This window comes from Ruditapes philippinarum, unplaced genomic scaffold (assembly GCF_026571515.1).
Source record: "Ruditapes philippinarum isolate M1 unplaced genomic scaffold, ASM2657151v2 ctg945_1_1_1_1, whole genome shotgun sequence".
Taxonomy (NCBI): domain Eukaryota; kingdom Metazoa; phylum Mollusca; class Bivalvia; order Venerida; family Veneridae; genus Ruditapes; species Ruditapes philippinarum.
The window spans coordinates 182299-200711 of NW_026856211.1; the positions used below are offsets into that span (position 1 = coordinate 182299).

Consider the following 18413-nt stretch of genomic DNA (forward strand, 5'->3'; position numbering starts at 1 on the left):
ACAAGCGAGTGTCTAGGGAAAAATATGAGCCGAAAGAAGTAAACAACTATTTATGGTAACACGGTCCAAATAAATCGAGTGAATGTCTTACAGTTTAATATTAACGTCATCGTGGTGACGTACCACTCATGAAATGATAAAGTTAGGCTGAATCTGCTGGACATGCTATATTTATCGATAAAAAACATTTTTAACAATGATAAAATATCTTTTATAAGGTTGATAAATTTATGTTATAGGCCTATTTATTGTTATCATCCATAGATGCGAGAAAATTGCAAGCAGCCAATGTGGGTATTTTCTTACTTCAATGATAGCATATATTCAAATTTTTGTTCAGTTGAATTCCCTTGCAAAATATAATATAAACATTAAAGGTACCGTTTCGAAGCGCGGGAATCGAACACGATTAAGAAGTTAGTATGTGCACGTGCTAATTTGGTACTTAATACGGAAATAGTGGATATATATTTGTAATGAGTGTAGAATGTAAAAACGTGTTCAATAAATTTAGTAATGAAGCTACATGAATATAATATTCTATTTATCACCTAATATACAAAATAAGAAAATTTGTTAATTGTAAAAAGGACGCGCTTATAGTGTAACGCTAACTAGTTAACATTGAGCGCGTCTAAAATGACGTTACTTCAAAATATATGCACATAAAATACGGAGTCGCAAAAGCGCCAGGGATATGTGATAAAAAAAAACCCTTTACTTTACACTGTACATTTAATAACATATGTGTATGTACGTAATCCAGAGGCTATATAGAGGCTATATAAAACTGATATCACTAAATTTATAAATTAAGAATCCAAACAAGTTTACTTAATTATGTTAATTATAGACTTTTAAAGGAGGACCCTAGATAATGTTGCTTCAACCCATGTGAATGTGTATTGTAAATATAAAATGCTTAAATAAATGTTTTAAAAATTTCTAAAATTGTGTTTATAAATATGTCAAGCTTACAAAATTATGTAATAAAATATTACCGTCCACACCCCAAGCACCGGCTTAAGTTATACGCCAACATGGTGAGATTAAGAAACATTCGCAGATGTGTTCATACTGCGGTTATGATGCTTAAGTCGGTGACGGGGGTGGGTGGACGGTAGAGCAGTACCGTCCATTAACAGGTTCAATCTAACCAAGCCTGCAACATTTAACTGCCGTTTTTAAACGTTCTTAAAGAATTCAGCTTAAATTTACTCTATATTTCGAAGGGAATTAAGATGGTTTGTTGCTATGCATGTCACTGAAGCAACCCGGCTAAGAACAAAACCTTAAAAGAAATAACACGTTTTTAATGCAATATTAATTAACTCTACTTTGTGTAAGGGAAAGTCTAAGATTTGTGCAAGTTTTCTATATCAAATAAATGATAAATTGGCCTATATATAAGCTATAGTTATATACTTGCATAATTATGCTAGGTATTGTACTTGCTACATATACAAAACATTGATCATATTAGTAACTCATTTGGCGGCGTAAATTTTCATTTTTCACATATTTTCATTACTGATACACTGTACCGAATATCACAACCGTAACTTTTTGACTCTTTCCGTCAAAATTCGGACATCATAGTAACAATGCACAGAACGGATACCATATGATATATGTACTGTATTTCGGTCTTGTTTTAATAATCAACGCTAAGAAAAGCGAAAAAGACATGTACATCGCAAATAAAATGCCGTTTGACTAACGTACAGTTTAGTTTATACATATCTATTTTAATTCGATTGTGTTGGAAGCTATATTAAGCTTATTGAAACATTCTCGAATCCGTTCATGGAACCAACCAGTACAAAGCAATGACTTACAGTGAAGCCAGAATTCAGAATTCCTGGGCTATGAATTTTATGGACGGCATCGCACATGATGCACGTAAAAATGGTCGAAAAGATTGTCAAAAACAATGTGAGTATTTTCCCGAAACCCCTAATCATATATCCTTGATACGTGAATGAAAGTGAAAAAAATCAATCCCGGCCAAGGTCGATCAATGTCATATTATTTATAAATATCGATCCGTTCTTGTTGTAGTATATTTTCACCGCAAAATAAATAAATGGGAAAACGTTTTGTAACAGATGGGTTATCAGTTTTATATTTGATGTCGTATACAGCAGCCAGTACATGTTGTACGGCAAGCAACAGCCGGTATGTTTGTCCTTCAAATTTGTCCTTCAAATTTGTCATCCAAATCGTTGGGAGCACATTGACCTTACATTGTACTTTTGTTGTACGATTAATATAGTCAGACGACAATATGATTTATTGAATTTCGTTAAATATTTTGAGCCTAGTCAGATCAATATTGACTTATTGAATTAGTTTTTCACTTTTGGTTCACATTCTTCAGGAGTTGCTAACGTCTCTTTGGGTTCGAATCTCGACAAGGACTTTGAATTCTGTCATGTGAGGAAGCTATCCAGCTAGATTACGGCTACTCAGGTGTTCGTTCGGTCCTGAACTTATGTACCGAAGAGGAACCTGAGGTCTTCCTCCACCAGTAGAGCTGGAAAGTCGCCATAATTTTATGACCAGCACTGTGTTGGTGCGACGTACAACCAACAACAGCCAGAGCAATGTCTATCTTTAATTGTTAAATACGATATGAGCTACTCAGGTATGAGAAAAAATCCCGGACAAGGCCTATAAAATGTGTTGTTAGGATAACATGTTCTCCAGGAACAGGTAGGGCAGGTCGGATTTATTTTTTAAATCATGTTTAGTTCTGGACATCTTTATCCGGAGAAAATGTCCATGCCCTCTTGCCATATTGAGACTTGTTAGATGTTGACACTGAAACCTCCGATAATGTCCCCGGATGACACACGAACATCATTTCTAACTCTTCAAATGACATCTTGGACACTGCCATGATACCATATCTCTACAGTACTCTTAATGTAAAACTTTATAACGATAACGATAATGATAACGATTGTGGTGGAGTTTGTGATGGGTGTCGGTGAAGATAATGATCATGATAAAAAAACAATTTATGAAAAAAGGTGATTTGTAGGGGTATGTTTTTGATGGGTTCGGGGAAAAAAAATGAGAAAAGCATGTGTACTGATGAGATGCTGGGGGGTTTTGTTGTGATGGTTTTGGGGGATAAAGATTGATGGGAGATGATCGGGGGGGGTGTGTTTGTGATGGTGTCGGTGAAGATGATGATAATGATGATAATAATGATGATGGTGATGATGATGGTGGTGGGTGTGTGTTTGTGATGGTGTCGGTGAAGATGATGATGATGATGATAACGAAAATAATGATAATAATGATGATGATGGTGGTGGTGTTTGTGATGGTGTCTGTGAAGAAGATGATGATGATAACGACAATGACGATAATGATAATGATGTATATTATGAAATAATTAAGCTACATGTAAATAGTTATATATTCAAGGAGCCTCACATCATAAAATTTGAATATCTTACGATTATATATAGCCCAAATGGAAAGAAACATGATGATAAAAAAAATATACAGGATTAAATTTAAAATCGATTTTTATCGATTTTATTTTGGGCGGTTTTTAGCCGGACTATAGTGAGCAGCACTTTTCATTTTTCGAACATTTTACACAATAAAAATGATTGTTATGGAAAAACGGGATGAAAGAATGATCTGGTACTTTTCATATGTCATTGATGATTGATCCTTATTTACATCAAATGATACACAAATCTCGGAAAATATTTCTAGGCCCGTCATGCCAAAAAAGTGAGAGGTGTGCTTTTCATGTATCGATGTATACAAATATCTAGATATGTGAAAATGAAAAAGGAACATACAAGGGAAATATTCAAACACAATACACATGTATTCACCTTCCAATATTTGATAAACAATATGTTGGATTATTCGTATATTGTTCTGTGACTTTAGGACTGTCAAGTTTAAAAGTCGACGATTACAAAGTTCATAGATATATATTTTATAAGCAGTCAGGAGCGTTAATTAAGTAGCCTAATAATTAATTCGGCGTGAACGGTTTGACTAATTTTACAGACTTTTTTTTCTTACAGACAGCGCCCGTCCAAAATTATCTCGGTGTCCACGGATTTATATTACATTATTGAGAGAGGGAGAGTACACGGGAAGAGAGATGAGAACGTATTATCACGGACTTTGATTATAAATATTACTCAACATTTTTTTACTGGGAGTCGTACTTAAATACGTTCTTAGATTTGTCAACATTACATTGCAGTCAGCTAAGCAAAGGGGGACTACTGCGTAGGAGTTTGTACAGATTGTCTTAAAACGGGATGGAACGGAACTGATTGATTTTAGCGACTTTGCTTCGGATTTGTTCTGACTTGCGGATACCGAGCAAGTTTGCAAAATAACTTGATTTATCCAGTATTTGACTATTTTAATATATTTAAGTGACTTCATTTAATATATAACAAGGTAATTTGTGAAATATTTTTATTGTTGTTATTGTCAGATTGATTAAATTGGCATTTAGGTGGTTATATTTTCCGTTGATAAGGACGCCACAGTTGTGTGAGTGGGTGGGGTATATCCAAACTTATGACTAATTCTCATGGATTCGTGTCTTCCCGTCAATTGACAATTCCTGAGAATCAGTGAACTAAAACAGTCAGGTATAAACACATCTGCAGCGACATACCAAAAACCCGTGTAATTTTGCTTAACCTACAATTATAAAAATAAAATACATAAGATGATATTTTATTACCTCCCTTTATTCACGCATAATTTTGATTGTTACATTCACAGGTGCTAGTGGCATTGATTTGACCTAAAATGTGTTTGACCTTGTTATTTATACAATAAAATATCAATATATTAAAAAAAAAAAAAGTTATATTATTATAGACAAGGTATGCAACATTCAGGTACGAAAATTATGGGTATGCCGGTTATCTGTGTTAAAATTTTTCACCGGGCGGTAATATCGTCGGATTTTTGCATGGAATCAGTGCACAATTTATTTTTCTATTACAATTTACTATTTACAGATCCCCAATTAACCGCTAGTTAATGTTTTAAAGCCCGAAAGTAAGAAATCACCCAGGTCCGAAAGATGAGACCGTCATGACATGTACATTGTAAGCTGGTATTTACGCTTGAAATACATCAACAAAGAGATCAAACGGGTCGAACTCACATGCAAACAACTGGATTTTACATACTTTTAAATGGTTTTATCCTCCACGAGTCGAACTTAGTCCTATGAGCCTGTATTTAAAGAAATATCCTACATGTAGACGATATTTTTAGAAGGTAATTCCCACCGGAAGTATTCTCCGGCTTCCGTTTCACATACATTGACAAAGAGCGGAACAGGGAACCAAGCACGTGTTGCGGGAGAACACTTCCGATTTAGGAATTACCTTATACATGTAGAATTTTTCTTAAAATACGGGCACATAGGACTTAGTGCCTGAATGTTGCATACCTTGTCTATAATAATATAACAGTGAAAAAAAAATTTTTTTTTTAATTTTTTTTTAAATATATTGATATTTTATTTTATAAATAACAAGGTCAAACACATTTTAGGTCAAATCAATGCCACTAGCACCTGTGGTTACATTTATATACTACATTATAATATTCGTAATGTATTCATATGCTTTTTCATTATTTCATATAACATTATTTCATATAACATAAATTGATTTTGAGCATAATACCATATTTTGAATAGATAATAGATGGATCATTTTCATTTTATTTGATAGCTTTATAAAATATACTGATTGAAAACGATGTTTCTAAATTATTATCTCCCTTTTTTACAATTTTCAACATGTGATTAAAGCACATTTTTTTCGAATTCTAAACTTTCACATAAGTAACTGTTGTTTCCATACTTGTTGTAATTATTTACTAGCCTAGTTTCTCTATGAAAATATATGTATCTTTTGATCCAGTTATTTTATGTAATTCTTTTCGAAAATTATATATGCTATGTTTTTTTTAAAAAAAATTACGTTTATACATACATATGCACATGTTTTATTGTAATACTTATTGTAATATTATCACGTTCCTTTTACGCGCCAAATGTAACGTCTATTAACGTAGACGTTTGTTTTGTACGTTTACGTCATTTTTAGCTCGACTATACGAAGTATATGGAGAGCTGTCCTACTCGCCCCGGCGTCGGCGTCCACGTCCGCGTCCATTTTTCAGATTAAAGTTTTGGTGCAGCAAAATATTTTTCACTATAACTTTGTCATTTCTTAAGGTATCAACTTCAAACTTCAAATATATGTTCCTTATCATCAACCACATCTTATGTGACATGGTTCATAACTCTAGCACCAATATTTTTAGATTTATCTCCCCTTGAACTTAGAATTTACCTTAAAAATACTATTTTTTACTGTAACTTATTTATTTCTTAAGGGATCACCCTCATACTTCAAATATATGTACCTTATCATCATCCCCATCTTATGTGACAAGGTTCATAACTCTAGCACCAATATTTTCAGATTTATCTCCCCTTGAACTTAGAATTTTCCTTAAAAAATACTATTTTTTACTGTAACTTATTTATTTCAAAAGGGATCAACTTCATACTTCAAATATATGTACCTTATCATCATCCATATCTTATGTGACAAGGTTCATAACTCTAGCACCAAAATTGCAAGAATTATCTCCCCATCAACTGAGATTTTTTTACTAGAAAAATGTTATTTTTTACTACCGTATAAGTGGTTTTTTCTGCGGGCTCCAAATTCTGCGGTTTTTCCAAATTTTGGCATGTTTTTATGTCTGCGGACTTTATTTCTGCGGCACAATCTTTGGACAAAACGTGATTTAAATTCTGCGGCTGATCCTATCAGTCTAAGTCACATTACTTTACCTATTTTATTTGCATGTACACATTCGCATTAAAATTTTGTTTACCGTTGTCACCGCAAAACTATATGGTAATTACAAACAATTATATTGTTTGTTTGCAAGCAAATATAATGTACAATAATAGACAGTTTGCATCTTTTGATCAGCGTGAAATGACGTGTGAAAAATATACCCCGGTAGTATCTTTAATTTAATAAAACAGATAGAAGTTTATCGTAAATCGGACAACAATTAATGTATACGACGATTATTTAGCAGTAAAGGGCTTAAATGGTTTTAATGATTTAGTGGTAAACAAACCTCTAGCGTACAGGCAAACACTATGATGTTTAAATTTCTTTGTTCATAAATTTGCATATGAACAACAAATACATCCTTACAAGCACATATTACATACTTAGCCGAAAGCAATTATATATAATTCGATGACCCGCTAACTGTTATAATCCGTTAGTCGTTATTACTTTAGAGGAAACAGGTCATTATGCGGGACACATATCGTTAAAAAAACAAAATGTGGAGAAACATTCTGCGGTTTTTATTTGTGCGGTGCTGAAACTGACCGCAGAAAACGCAGAAATAAAGTCACCGCAGAAAAAACCACTTATACGGTATAACTTTTTTTAGTTTTAAAGGTATCTACCTCAAACTTCAAATACTTATTTCTTATCATCAATTACATTTTATGTGACAATGTTCATAACTCTTGAATCAATATTTACAGATTTATCTCTCTTTGAACTTAGCAGGGTTCTCGGGGACGCTTATTTCGGCGTCCCGGTACGCATGTTTATTACAGATGGACGCAAATATTTCAGAGCAAGGATTCCACGTACGCTTAATTTTGCCTGGGGACGCATAAACATTACCGATTGTTTACAACCACAAATACACAAAATGCGTCAGCGCGTGTCAGTCTATAGGTAGGCGGTCCTACATGTATGCACATCGACCCGTGAAGCGATTAGCCAATCAGCGATAACGCTTCCGATCATTATCACGCAATAGTGATCAGACCAATGTATACATGCGCTGTACAGTACATTTAATTACCAGATAATATAACACGAGGTGATAATTTTATATCTTTGATCAACAGTTGATTGGAAATTAGCAAATTTTACCGACAAAAGGATAAAATTATCGACTATTTACGCCGCAAGTTTACTGTAAAGATTGTTTTCTCAAATTACAAATGAGTGTAATTTTGAATGATTGTCGAATATTTTCGGCATTTTCTAGGCACAATTTTGCTTTAGTTTCATTCTTGCAAAAACTTTATATAAGAGTATTAAGAATTTAATATATTGTGCCGAAATGCCAGGACAACAAACAAAAATACACATACGCTTTTCTTTGATATTTAGATTCTATCCGAAAATTGATCCGAGCATCGGCGATTTCACTTTCGCCAGAAACCCTAAAATTTCGCAAAAATTCTCTGTTTCCAAGCCAAACATGCGAATGAATTGTTCCTTTATTATTTAATCAACATTAAATCTTTAAATATCGATCTTCAATTTGCCCCCTTTTGAAGATATTTGCTAAAATAATTGTCGATCGGATGAATCTCTTACACACTGTGTGAAGCTGTACACGATTTTCCTATTCATTCCGCTAAACGCTGCCTATACTGTACACATTTACGTTTTTTTTTTCACAAATATAAACTTTTTGTCTTTAGAGTGGACTTATTTAACCAGAATAAAATTTGATTTGGTATAAAAGTGAGAAAAAAAACGATTTCCCTGTGTTGATGCATTATAATGAAATAATTTCATAATAAATATTTCAACAATATTTTAATTCAATATTAACAACAAAACAATAATTATACTATGTATTTCAGAGTTTCTTTTGAATAACTATAAACTTTGGAGTCCCAAGAAGATTCAAAATATCAGCACTATTGTGAACATTGAATTACTAATCTGTAAACATTAATTGCGACGCGCTTTTGGACTCCAACTTTTTCAGGGTTGGGAGTCCATGGACTCCATGTTTTAAAGTCCTAGTGAGAACCCTGCTTAGGATTTTCTTTAAGAAATATTATAACTTATTTACTTTTTAAAGTATCTACTTCAAACTTCAAATATATATTTCTTATCATAACACACATGTTGTGTGACAAGGTTCATAACTCTAGCGTGACTATTTCTAGAATTATTTCCCCTTGATCTTGGAATTTATGTTAACAAATGTTATTTTTTTAATATAACTTAATACATTATTATACATAATTGATTTTTCTTTCATAGTTTTGTCCTCCTTACTGCGTCCAGTATTTTATTAGTCGAGCTTGGCTGTCTCCTGTGACAGCTCTTGTTATATATGTATCAACTGAGGAAGCTTAATAAAGCGAAACATGTTTTGATACTTAATTTGTGTTGGTTTTTGATCCAATTATCCTAAAAATAAAATACAAAATTATTGTGAATGAGCATTTGAACTTATCTTATAAATTGATCCCAAATGTGTATTTTTTTATTATTTTTTTCAAATTTTGGAACTTTTAATGTAGCAAGTTCTCTAAGGTAACTTTAAAGAACAGGCAAATCTTCAATATATATAAACCTTTGTACTACTGTGTTGCCTAGAAAACAAACATCTCTCGGCTAGATTTGATAAAGTAACATAGATGCCTTGTCTGTAAAAATATACCGTACCGGGACGAAAATGATATACAGCCAGAAAGCTGCTATTCCTGTCTAGAAACCGCTACGAAACCAGTACTCTTTTTTTAGTAACAATATTTACTTAGAAATCAAACTGAAATTTGAAAAACTGAATAGTTTAATATACTTTGTCTTTAACTACATCATCAGTACATGTATTTAACAAGAAATGTAAGTTCAGTCAGTGTTATTTTCTATTTCTTTGTCAGATGTCAGTAATGGAAGAAAAAGAATCAAAACCAAAGAAGGTTTCGCACGATGATGACAAGGTGATTGACTTTGGCAAGCTTGAGAAGGAGTTGGATGAAGCAGTTGTAGCAGACGCCAGATATTGGCGGGAAAACGATGCTAAATTTAGGGCTGTGCATCAAAAAGTTGCAACTTATGATGAATTTAGGTAAAAAAATTAACTTTTAAAATGGATCGGTCTGTAATAAAGTGGATCAGTCTGTAATAAAGTGGATCAGTCTGTAATAAAGTTGATCAGTCTGTAATGGGCATACATGTATTTTGCATACTGTAAAAAATATCCAGTCACCAACACTCGTTAAGTAAGGGGCGATATAATACAATGTAACTGCTTTCTTTTTTCCAGCTTACAGATCAGTGTGTTAGGGTCTACATTGTCTTTTTACTTTCTATTTTTATTTTGTCAATCTCTTTTTGTACAACTTTTACCTTTGCGATAACAATTTTTTCAATAAATGGAAGTGATCCTTAACTCTGATACAAAATTATTATATTTGTTTGAACAGTTTCCCTCAAATTAGGTAAATTTGCCAAAAACTTCTTCAAATTCAATATTATTGTATCTTAACTGACATTTAATTACTTTCAAACTTATTTCAGAGACATTGTTTTGGCATCCCATCTGAAACCTCTGGAGAAAGATGACCGTTTAACAGATATGAAGTTTACCCAGCCCTGGAATGTACATGCATCAAAGAAAGAAGATACAGCAAATAAGCCAGATCATGCAGATATTCCTAAGGTTTGGCTGTAATCATTTGCAGCTGATTTTCTTCACATTATTTCAAAATTAATTTACAGTAGAACCCCACTAATGAGACCGCTTGTGGTTCTGGTGAAAAATGGTCTTAATAGTGGAATGGTCTTAATTATCGTATCGTCTCAAATGGTTATAGTTGGTGTCAATGGACATCTTTACAAAGTGATTTGTAATGAATTCTGAATTAAAATGTGATAAGATTTGCAGCATTCTGACACAAATTTATAATCAAACATTTACTTTAATGATAAGATCAACTTTTTCATTTGTATTTTGCTGTTTAACAGTCATTTCAACCACCTTTTTCCACATGTTTAAAAATTCATTTATACATCTATATTTTAGATTATTGTTCTTTTGTTCATATTTAATAAGGAACTGTCATTCTGCTCCTACAAGGACAGCAAGTGCATCTGAGAAACAAATTGGAATTTTAATATATCACAATGTCAAAGAAAATTTAATCGATAAAAAAATCAATTCTTATCATAAGAAATTCTGTCTTAAAGAGATAAATGCATAGCTGGCACAATATTCGTTAAAGCTTTCAAAGACGTTTTCATAATGTTCTTTAAAAGTTGTTTTTAGAGAAAGTTGTAATAAAATAATGGTTCTGATTGTTAATTTTTTGGAGTTAGTGACTTAATAATTGTTGTATCATAGTTTGGGGACCTTTCTGTTGAAAAAGTGTCAGAGTTAAATCGTATACATATACATGCACAGTGCGATAACTGGAGTGCGGGTATCAGTTACCCGCACTCCACATCAAGCCCGTTGATTGGCTCATTTTTGCTGGGTGTTGTAATGTTCGTTTATTCATGAACAATAATTAATAGATATTAAATCAAGTGCGTTTATACAATGAAGTAAAGTAAAACACGACGAGTGTTCAGCACAAGATATAAATTTATTCTGTGAACCCTTAACATGTGATCTTAGATTTACTAGAAAATACGGAGCATGCGCAAACAAGCATTATACATAGGTCAGCTCAAGTTCATCATGTACGATGATACTACATCTCCCTGTTTTTAAAAGAAAAAATAAGCAACACATGTTAATAAAATTGTATATGATAATAAACAATTATGATGATTAAAAATGCATATACATACTGAAGAGAACAATTTAAATAGTCTTAAAGTCACAAAGTTTTTTTTTATTATTATTATTACTATTATTTTATTTCTGTTCTCTCTCTCTCTCTTTTTTTTTTTACATTATACTGTCTATCAATTCCGGATGATTAATTAACAGTGCTCCATTCATCGGTATTGTAACGTTTATTAGGTTTTACTACTCGACCACTGCGCGTCTGATAACCTGTGCCTGACCTTGTTTCATGGCTAATAGGATTTTGAATATTCTGGGAAATACCTGTTTCATTTGAAGGTGCTTTGTTTGAGATTATATCATGAGGATCTTGACCTTGGTGGAGGATATTAGGGAAGGACTCTGTATTGATAGGGAACTTTTCCCGCGTTTTGTTTATGAAGCGGCGATTACGGCGGTAAATAGCGCCATCTTCAGTTTGCACTTTGTATGATCTCTCCCTTTCTTTTTTTAGAACTATGGCTGGTTTCCAAGTTTTCCAAAATTGCACCCTGCAAGAGTCATCTTTGTTTAGCGGGGGAAGTGACCTCGAACTTTTATCGTAATAGTTCTTTTGCGTAACCTTGTTTTCTTGCAGAGATTTTCTTACAGATTTGTGGTTAATGAAAGATGGTTTCAATTGCTCATTAGTTGAAGGCAAAATGGATTTTAACCGTCTGCCCATTAACAGTTTAGCGGGAGAATATCCGCAGTTTAAAGGTGTGTTACGATATTCCAGAAATGCTAAATATGGGTCTGTTTTGGTCTCCTGGCATTTTTTCATTGATTTTTTGGCTATTGAGACCATTTTTTCTATGAAACCATTGGATTGACTATATCCAGGTGAAGATGTTACATGTTTAAAATTCCAATCAGAAGCAAATTTTTGAAATTCTTCTGAGCTAAACTGTGGCCCGTTATCGCTTTTCAATGTTTCTACTTGACCATAGCGAGACATATGCATTGTTAATTTTCTAATAACAGTTTTACTTTTTGTTTCTGGCAATGCATCGACTTCGAAGTAATTACTGTAGACGTCCGCAGTTATAAGGTAATCACGTCCGTCAAGCGTGAATAAGTCGGCGGCAATATGTTGCCAGGGTCTTTGGGGCACAATGTGGGGATTTAATGGTTCCTTCACATTTGATGCTCTGTGTGTTAGGCATAAAGGGCATGCTAACACGTGGTCTGTGACCTGTTTGACCATGCCTGGCCAGAACATAATATCCTTGGCCCTGTTCAGCGTTTTAGTCACTCCCATATGACCTATATGAACAGCGTTAATCATTTCATTTCGCAATGAACTTGGAATGACCAATGTTTGACCACGGAAAATTATGTCATTTACAGTCGAGAGTTCATCCCGATGATTCCAAAATTCTAATATGGAATTCGGGCACTCATGCCTAGATTCAGGCCAGCCGTCAATAATTGTTTGTTTCAGTGTCTGAAACTGACTGTCTTGCTGTGTGGAAAGTCTGAGGTCTTGTAATTTTCCGTCGCTAACCGGTAAACTATTAATAACCGTGTGCACATGCACGTCAAGTCCGTCAGACAATTCTGGATACGTGTCCTTGACAAAATGACGGGATAATGTATCCGCTACGGGAATGCTTTTCCCGCTAACATGTACGACCTCTATGTCGAACTGTTGAATCTGTAATAAGAGACGTTGAAGTCTGGGGGTGGCCCGACATATTTCTTTTTTCATAACTGAAACTACAGGTTTGCAATCAGATTCAACTTTAGTATGTCTTGCGTAACAGTATTGCTTGAAACGTTGAAGACCATGAAGTATAGCTAATGTCTCTTTTTCTATTTGAGCATAACCTCTCTCTGTAGGGGTCAATGTCTTTGATGCAAATGCAATGGGCTTGCCGTCCTGTAAACACGTGCAACCTAAACCACGTGCACTCGAGTCGACTTGCAATGTGACAGGCTTTTTCGGGTCATAGTATGCCAAGACTGGTGCCTTAGTAATTGTGACTTTAACCTTTTCAAAGGCGTCAATTTGCGCACTGTCCCATATAAACTCAATGTCTTTTTTCAACAAGTCACGCATAGGGCTTACCATTTCTGCCAATTTTGAATCAAATTTTGACAGATACGTGATCATGCCAAGAATAGTTTCTAACTCTGACTTATTTTCTGGGGCTTTCATTTCTACAATTGCCCTGATTTTTCAGGATCGGGCTTAAGACCGTCAGCTGTCAGTACGTGACCAAAGTATTTAACTTCCTGAGAGCCGATAACACATTTGTCTGGGTTAAACCTAATACCCTTTTCACGTGCTCGGTCCAAAACATGTGTCAGGTTTGCATCGTGCTCTTCGATAGTCCTTCCGTACACAAGAAGATCGTCTACTATTGACGTCACGCCCGTCACGTCCTCGAAGAATTCGTCGATTTTTTGACAAAATATGTCTTGGGAACTTTTGATACCCATAGGAAGCCGCAAATATCTGTATCTACCGAAGGGACTATTAAATGTCGTCAAATATGAGGATTCGTCCGTCAATTTTATCGACCAATAACCTTTCGTTGCGTCTAATACACTGAAGTACTTAGCACCTGTCAATTGGTTTGTCACGTCTTCTATAGTCCTTATAGGGTAGTGTGGTCTCATGATATTGTCATTTAGTGCTTTAGGATCTAAGCACACCCTCAGCTTTCCAGTGCTGGGTTTTTCCACACAGACTAATGAATTGACCCAGTCAGTCGGTCTAGTAACCTTTTGGATAATTCCTTTATCCTCCATAGACTTCAACTCATTTTTTAAACTGTCCTGTAAAGCTACAGGTACACGCCTGGGTGGTTAAATTACAGGTATAGCTTTTGGTTTTAAATGTAAACTGCATGTACCTGGGAATAAACCAATGCCTTTAAATACGTCATTGTAATCAGTCAAGATTTTTTGTTTATCTAACGTGACCGGTTGTTTTTCTATAGCATAGGTCAGTTTTATCAATCTCAGATCTATTGAAGTCTGTAAGCTTAATAATGCTGGAGATTTACTGCCTACTACATGAAAACATGCAATGATTTCCTTATCCTTGAACTTACAGGGAAAGTTGACCTTCCATAAACTGGGATAGGGTCTTTAGTGTAGGAAGATAACCTATCATCAGAGGGTAGCAAGGGGCCTTTGAAATCTAGTTTCTTGAGCATTTCCTGAGGTATCAAGTTACATTGAGAACCTGTATCTATTTTGAAATTTACAGGGGCGGACTTTCGGCCAATTTGGAGTTGAACCATTGCGCAATCAGGTCGAGAAGTAATGAAATCATTTACCATGCATACATAAAAATCCTGATCGTCACTCGATAAGTCCGACTCACAATTTATATTGTTCACAGTATTACGTGATTTACATATTTTCTGGAAATGATTCAGTTTGCCACATTTCCTGCACGTTTTCCCCTTTGCTGGACACGTTTTGCCCTCTTGATGTGTTGTCCCGCATCTAGAACAGGTCATTTTCTCGTCCCTGTCTTGTGGCTTTTCCCGCCTTCGGATTAAACGTTTTCTAGGTCTCGCCACGTGGTGAACGTCCTTGTCCGCCGCAGATGCCATTGAACTCAATTGCTGTTTGGAATATTCCATATTTTGAGCGATTTGTACAGCTTTATCTAAGGTCAATTCTGCACCTTCGTTGATTAGCTTTTCTCGAACCTTAGAAGAATTTGTGCCAAATACAATACGGTCCCGTATCATTTCGTCTGCGTTTGCAAAACTGCAGTCTCGTGCACAGATTTGTAATTTTGTCAAGAACGAATCGATGGTTTCTTCTCCCTGTGTTTGGTTGTAGAATTTATATCTAGCAAATATTGGATTGAGCTTAGGTTGCACATAAGTTCTGAATTTTCTGTAGAACGTGTCGATCTTTTTGGCATCGTCTTCAGAAATATCTTTCCACGTGCAGTGGATATCCCGCCCTTTATCACCAATCCATAATAGAAAGTCAGAAACTTGTTCTTCTTCAGACTTTTTCTTCAAAGGTCCTGTAAACATTAGTTTTGCGTGACGTTCGAATTTATTATAAGCTTCAGGTAAATTCGAAGATTCCCAGTCCATTTGGGGCACTGACAATCCAGATAATTCCATTTTGTTTTCAAATATTAATGTAATTGTGTAACTTTATTTTGTTTAGATAAATATTCCAATTTTTTTTTATCGTATGTCCAGGTTATTTATTAAACGTTTTTACTCTGACACCATGTTGTAATGTTCGTTTATTCATGAACAATAATTAATAGATATTAAATCAAGTGCGTTTATACAATGAAGTAAAGTAAAACACGACGAGTGTTCAGCACAAGATATAAATTTATTCTGTGAACCCTTAACATGTGATCTTAGATTTACTAGAAAATACGGAGCATGCGCAAACAAGCATTATACATAGGTCAGCTCAAGTTCATCATGTACGATGATACTACACTGGGGTTTACATATTGTGACGGCAGAGAAAGGGAAAGCGGCAGAAATATCATATTCAGATGCTCGGTCATTGGTTACTTTTTTCCGGGGTTTAAAATTGTGACAACAGGGAACGTGTTTTATGTTTGACTATGATACAAAAGAGAAAGAACACCAAAACACTCGGCAATCTGATTTATACTCAGGGGGCTACGCCCCCTCGTACAAATCAGATAGCCTCGTGTTTCAGTGCTCTTTCTATTACTTAAATAATGAAGCTACAAAAAAAAAACCTCAGTATTACTGATAAAGAGACAATAAGCCTTTATATAGATGTATAAGATGTTCTGTTACTGTGATAAATGCATAAAAAGTACTGTGCTAGAGTTGTTTCCATTGATATCATTTTATGCTTATGAATTATAATATATCATCATTTAATTGGTCCCTTACAAATGTAATTTTTTGGACAAAAGTAGTAAGTGACAATGTGGTGTCCATGTCATTTCAGAAATTGAGAAATATTTTTCAAGGAGTTAAAATGGTCCTGTAGATTGGATTACCAAGATAATTTTAAAGTGACTTTATGTTCAGATTTTGATATATTTTAAAATATTGTCAGTTATAATGTTGATTAACAATGCTTGATAATTAAAAACGTTTAGAATTGAATATAAAAACTACCTAAATTTTAAAAAGACTGTCCCATTCTTAAAAAAACAGAACTCTTCAAATACATTGTGAACGATATTTATAGAAATGTCTGTGGGTCATGTGGATTATTTACTAATTTTGCATAGTCAAATATAAAGTTTATCACAATTATAGCAAAATGTAAAGTTATTTTTACTTTTACCTGTTCTACCACCATTTAAACTTAGATGGATATAATGCCACTTTAATAAAAACTTAAGTACAATGAAGTGGCGACATGGTGGTGCTTTGACACGTTTTTTCATCAGGTTTAATTTTTATGATGACGATTATTGTTGTGATAAAATGTTTTTCCATAAGCATTCTTTTCTTCTTTTTCTAGGAAACAGTGTACCCTACATCAGGACAGACCTTTATACGAGAATGGAGGAAACTCAACAAAGAAACTTCTCAGCAATATTCCTACCTGCTTGAACTTGGCGGAGAAAGACTCGGTAAAATATTCAAACCAGAAATAGGGTTTGGTTTACTCGGGGAGTTTGCACATTGTTTAAATTGTGAATTAAAAGACCAGGATGTTTGTGAAGTGTTGAAAATTCTTGAAAAACTGGCAGAAACAAACCGTTTCAAGTTAACACTGGATTTTTTAAGTAAAAAAGAAAAAGAGGATATCAATGAGTTGTTTGAAAAAATAAGAAACTCTAAAACAGAAGAAACTGACGACAGTGTGGCAGATATAGGGTCATCATTGGCTAGTATTGAAAAACTTTATGGAATAAAAAAGTAATTTCTAACAAAAATACATATCTCTTGAAATTAATTTTCATGGGCCATATGAGCGAACAAAGTTCAACTGGAAATAAAAGAATTATAGACATTTACATGTATTTTGAATAACAATAATACATACAATTCACAATATTGAGCGTATGAATATACTTACAATGTTTACCACCTTTTATAACATGTAAGGCAGGTGACATTTATTACAATGAAAAGAGCAAAAACACAGCACCATGCCTTGACCTGTGTGCAAGTTGAAAAAATGTCAGAAAGCCTGAAAAATCTATATCTAGCATTATTTTGATTTTGTTTCATATAGAAAAAGGGTGTTTTCAGGAGTATAAAAACCAGAACTCCATTTGACGGAAAAATTTGTACCAATGCATTGTGTAATTAGGTACTGGTAAATACTTCAGCATTGTATACCAAACAGGTTTCAATTGTGATCTCAGAACAGACTTATCAGTTTATCACTACAAAATGACAAATTGCATGATACTTTTGCATAACTTGGCAGTGATTGTTTATGGAACAATGTGTGTACATCACCTTTTCGGAACCATATGTAATGTTTGAAGAAATTTGGGTAAATGCACCAAAATGAAATATTTCTTAGATGATAAAATTCTCGTTTTTTGATGTTAAGGCCATTATAATGAATGACAGTATAAGATTGCCTGTTATTGATTTAACTGTGCAGGGACTGATAGAAATATCAGCTGAATGTGCTACAATTTGGTACATTTCATGAAATAAATTTGAATAATTATAACCAGTTGTGTCTTTTGTGTTTTGAAGTCAAAGACATTAAAACTTTAAAATTCTAAAATAAATAAAGCTCTGGACCACTGTGGTGACATAATGGTAGTGCAAGTGTCTGCTTTATTGTACTGAAAA

General features: G+C 34.0%; 1 protein-coding gene across 1 annotated transcript; it reads left to right on the top strand.

The window, feature by feature from the left end:
- Window positions 1-4324: 4324 nt before the first annotated feature.
- On the top strand, window positions 4325-17611 carry LOC132745802 (coiled-coil domain-containing protein 103-like). The gene is made up of 4 exons (XM_060734784.1): window positions 4325-4449; window positions 9770-9957; window positions 10410-10551; window positions 17116-17611. Exons 2-4 carry the CDS (start codon window positions 9770-9772, stop codon window positions 17518-17520), a joined length of 735 nt encoding a protein of 244 aa, XP_060590767.1. The 5' UTR covers window positions 4325-4449; the 3' UTR covers window positions 17521-17611.
- Window positions 17612-18413: the final 802 nt, after the last annotated feature.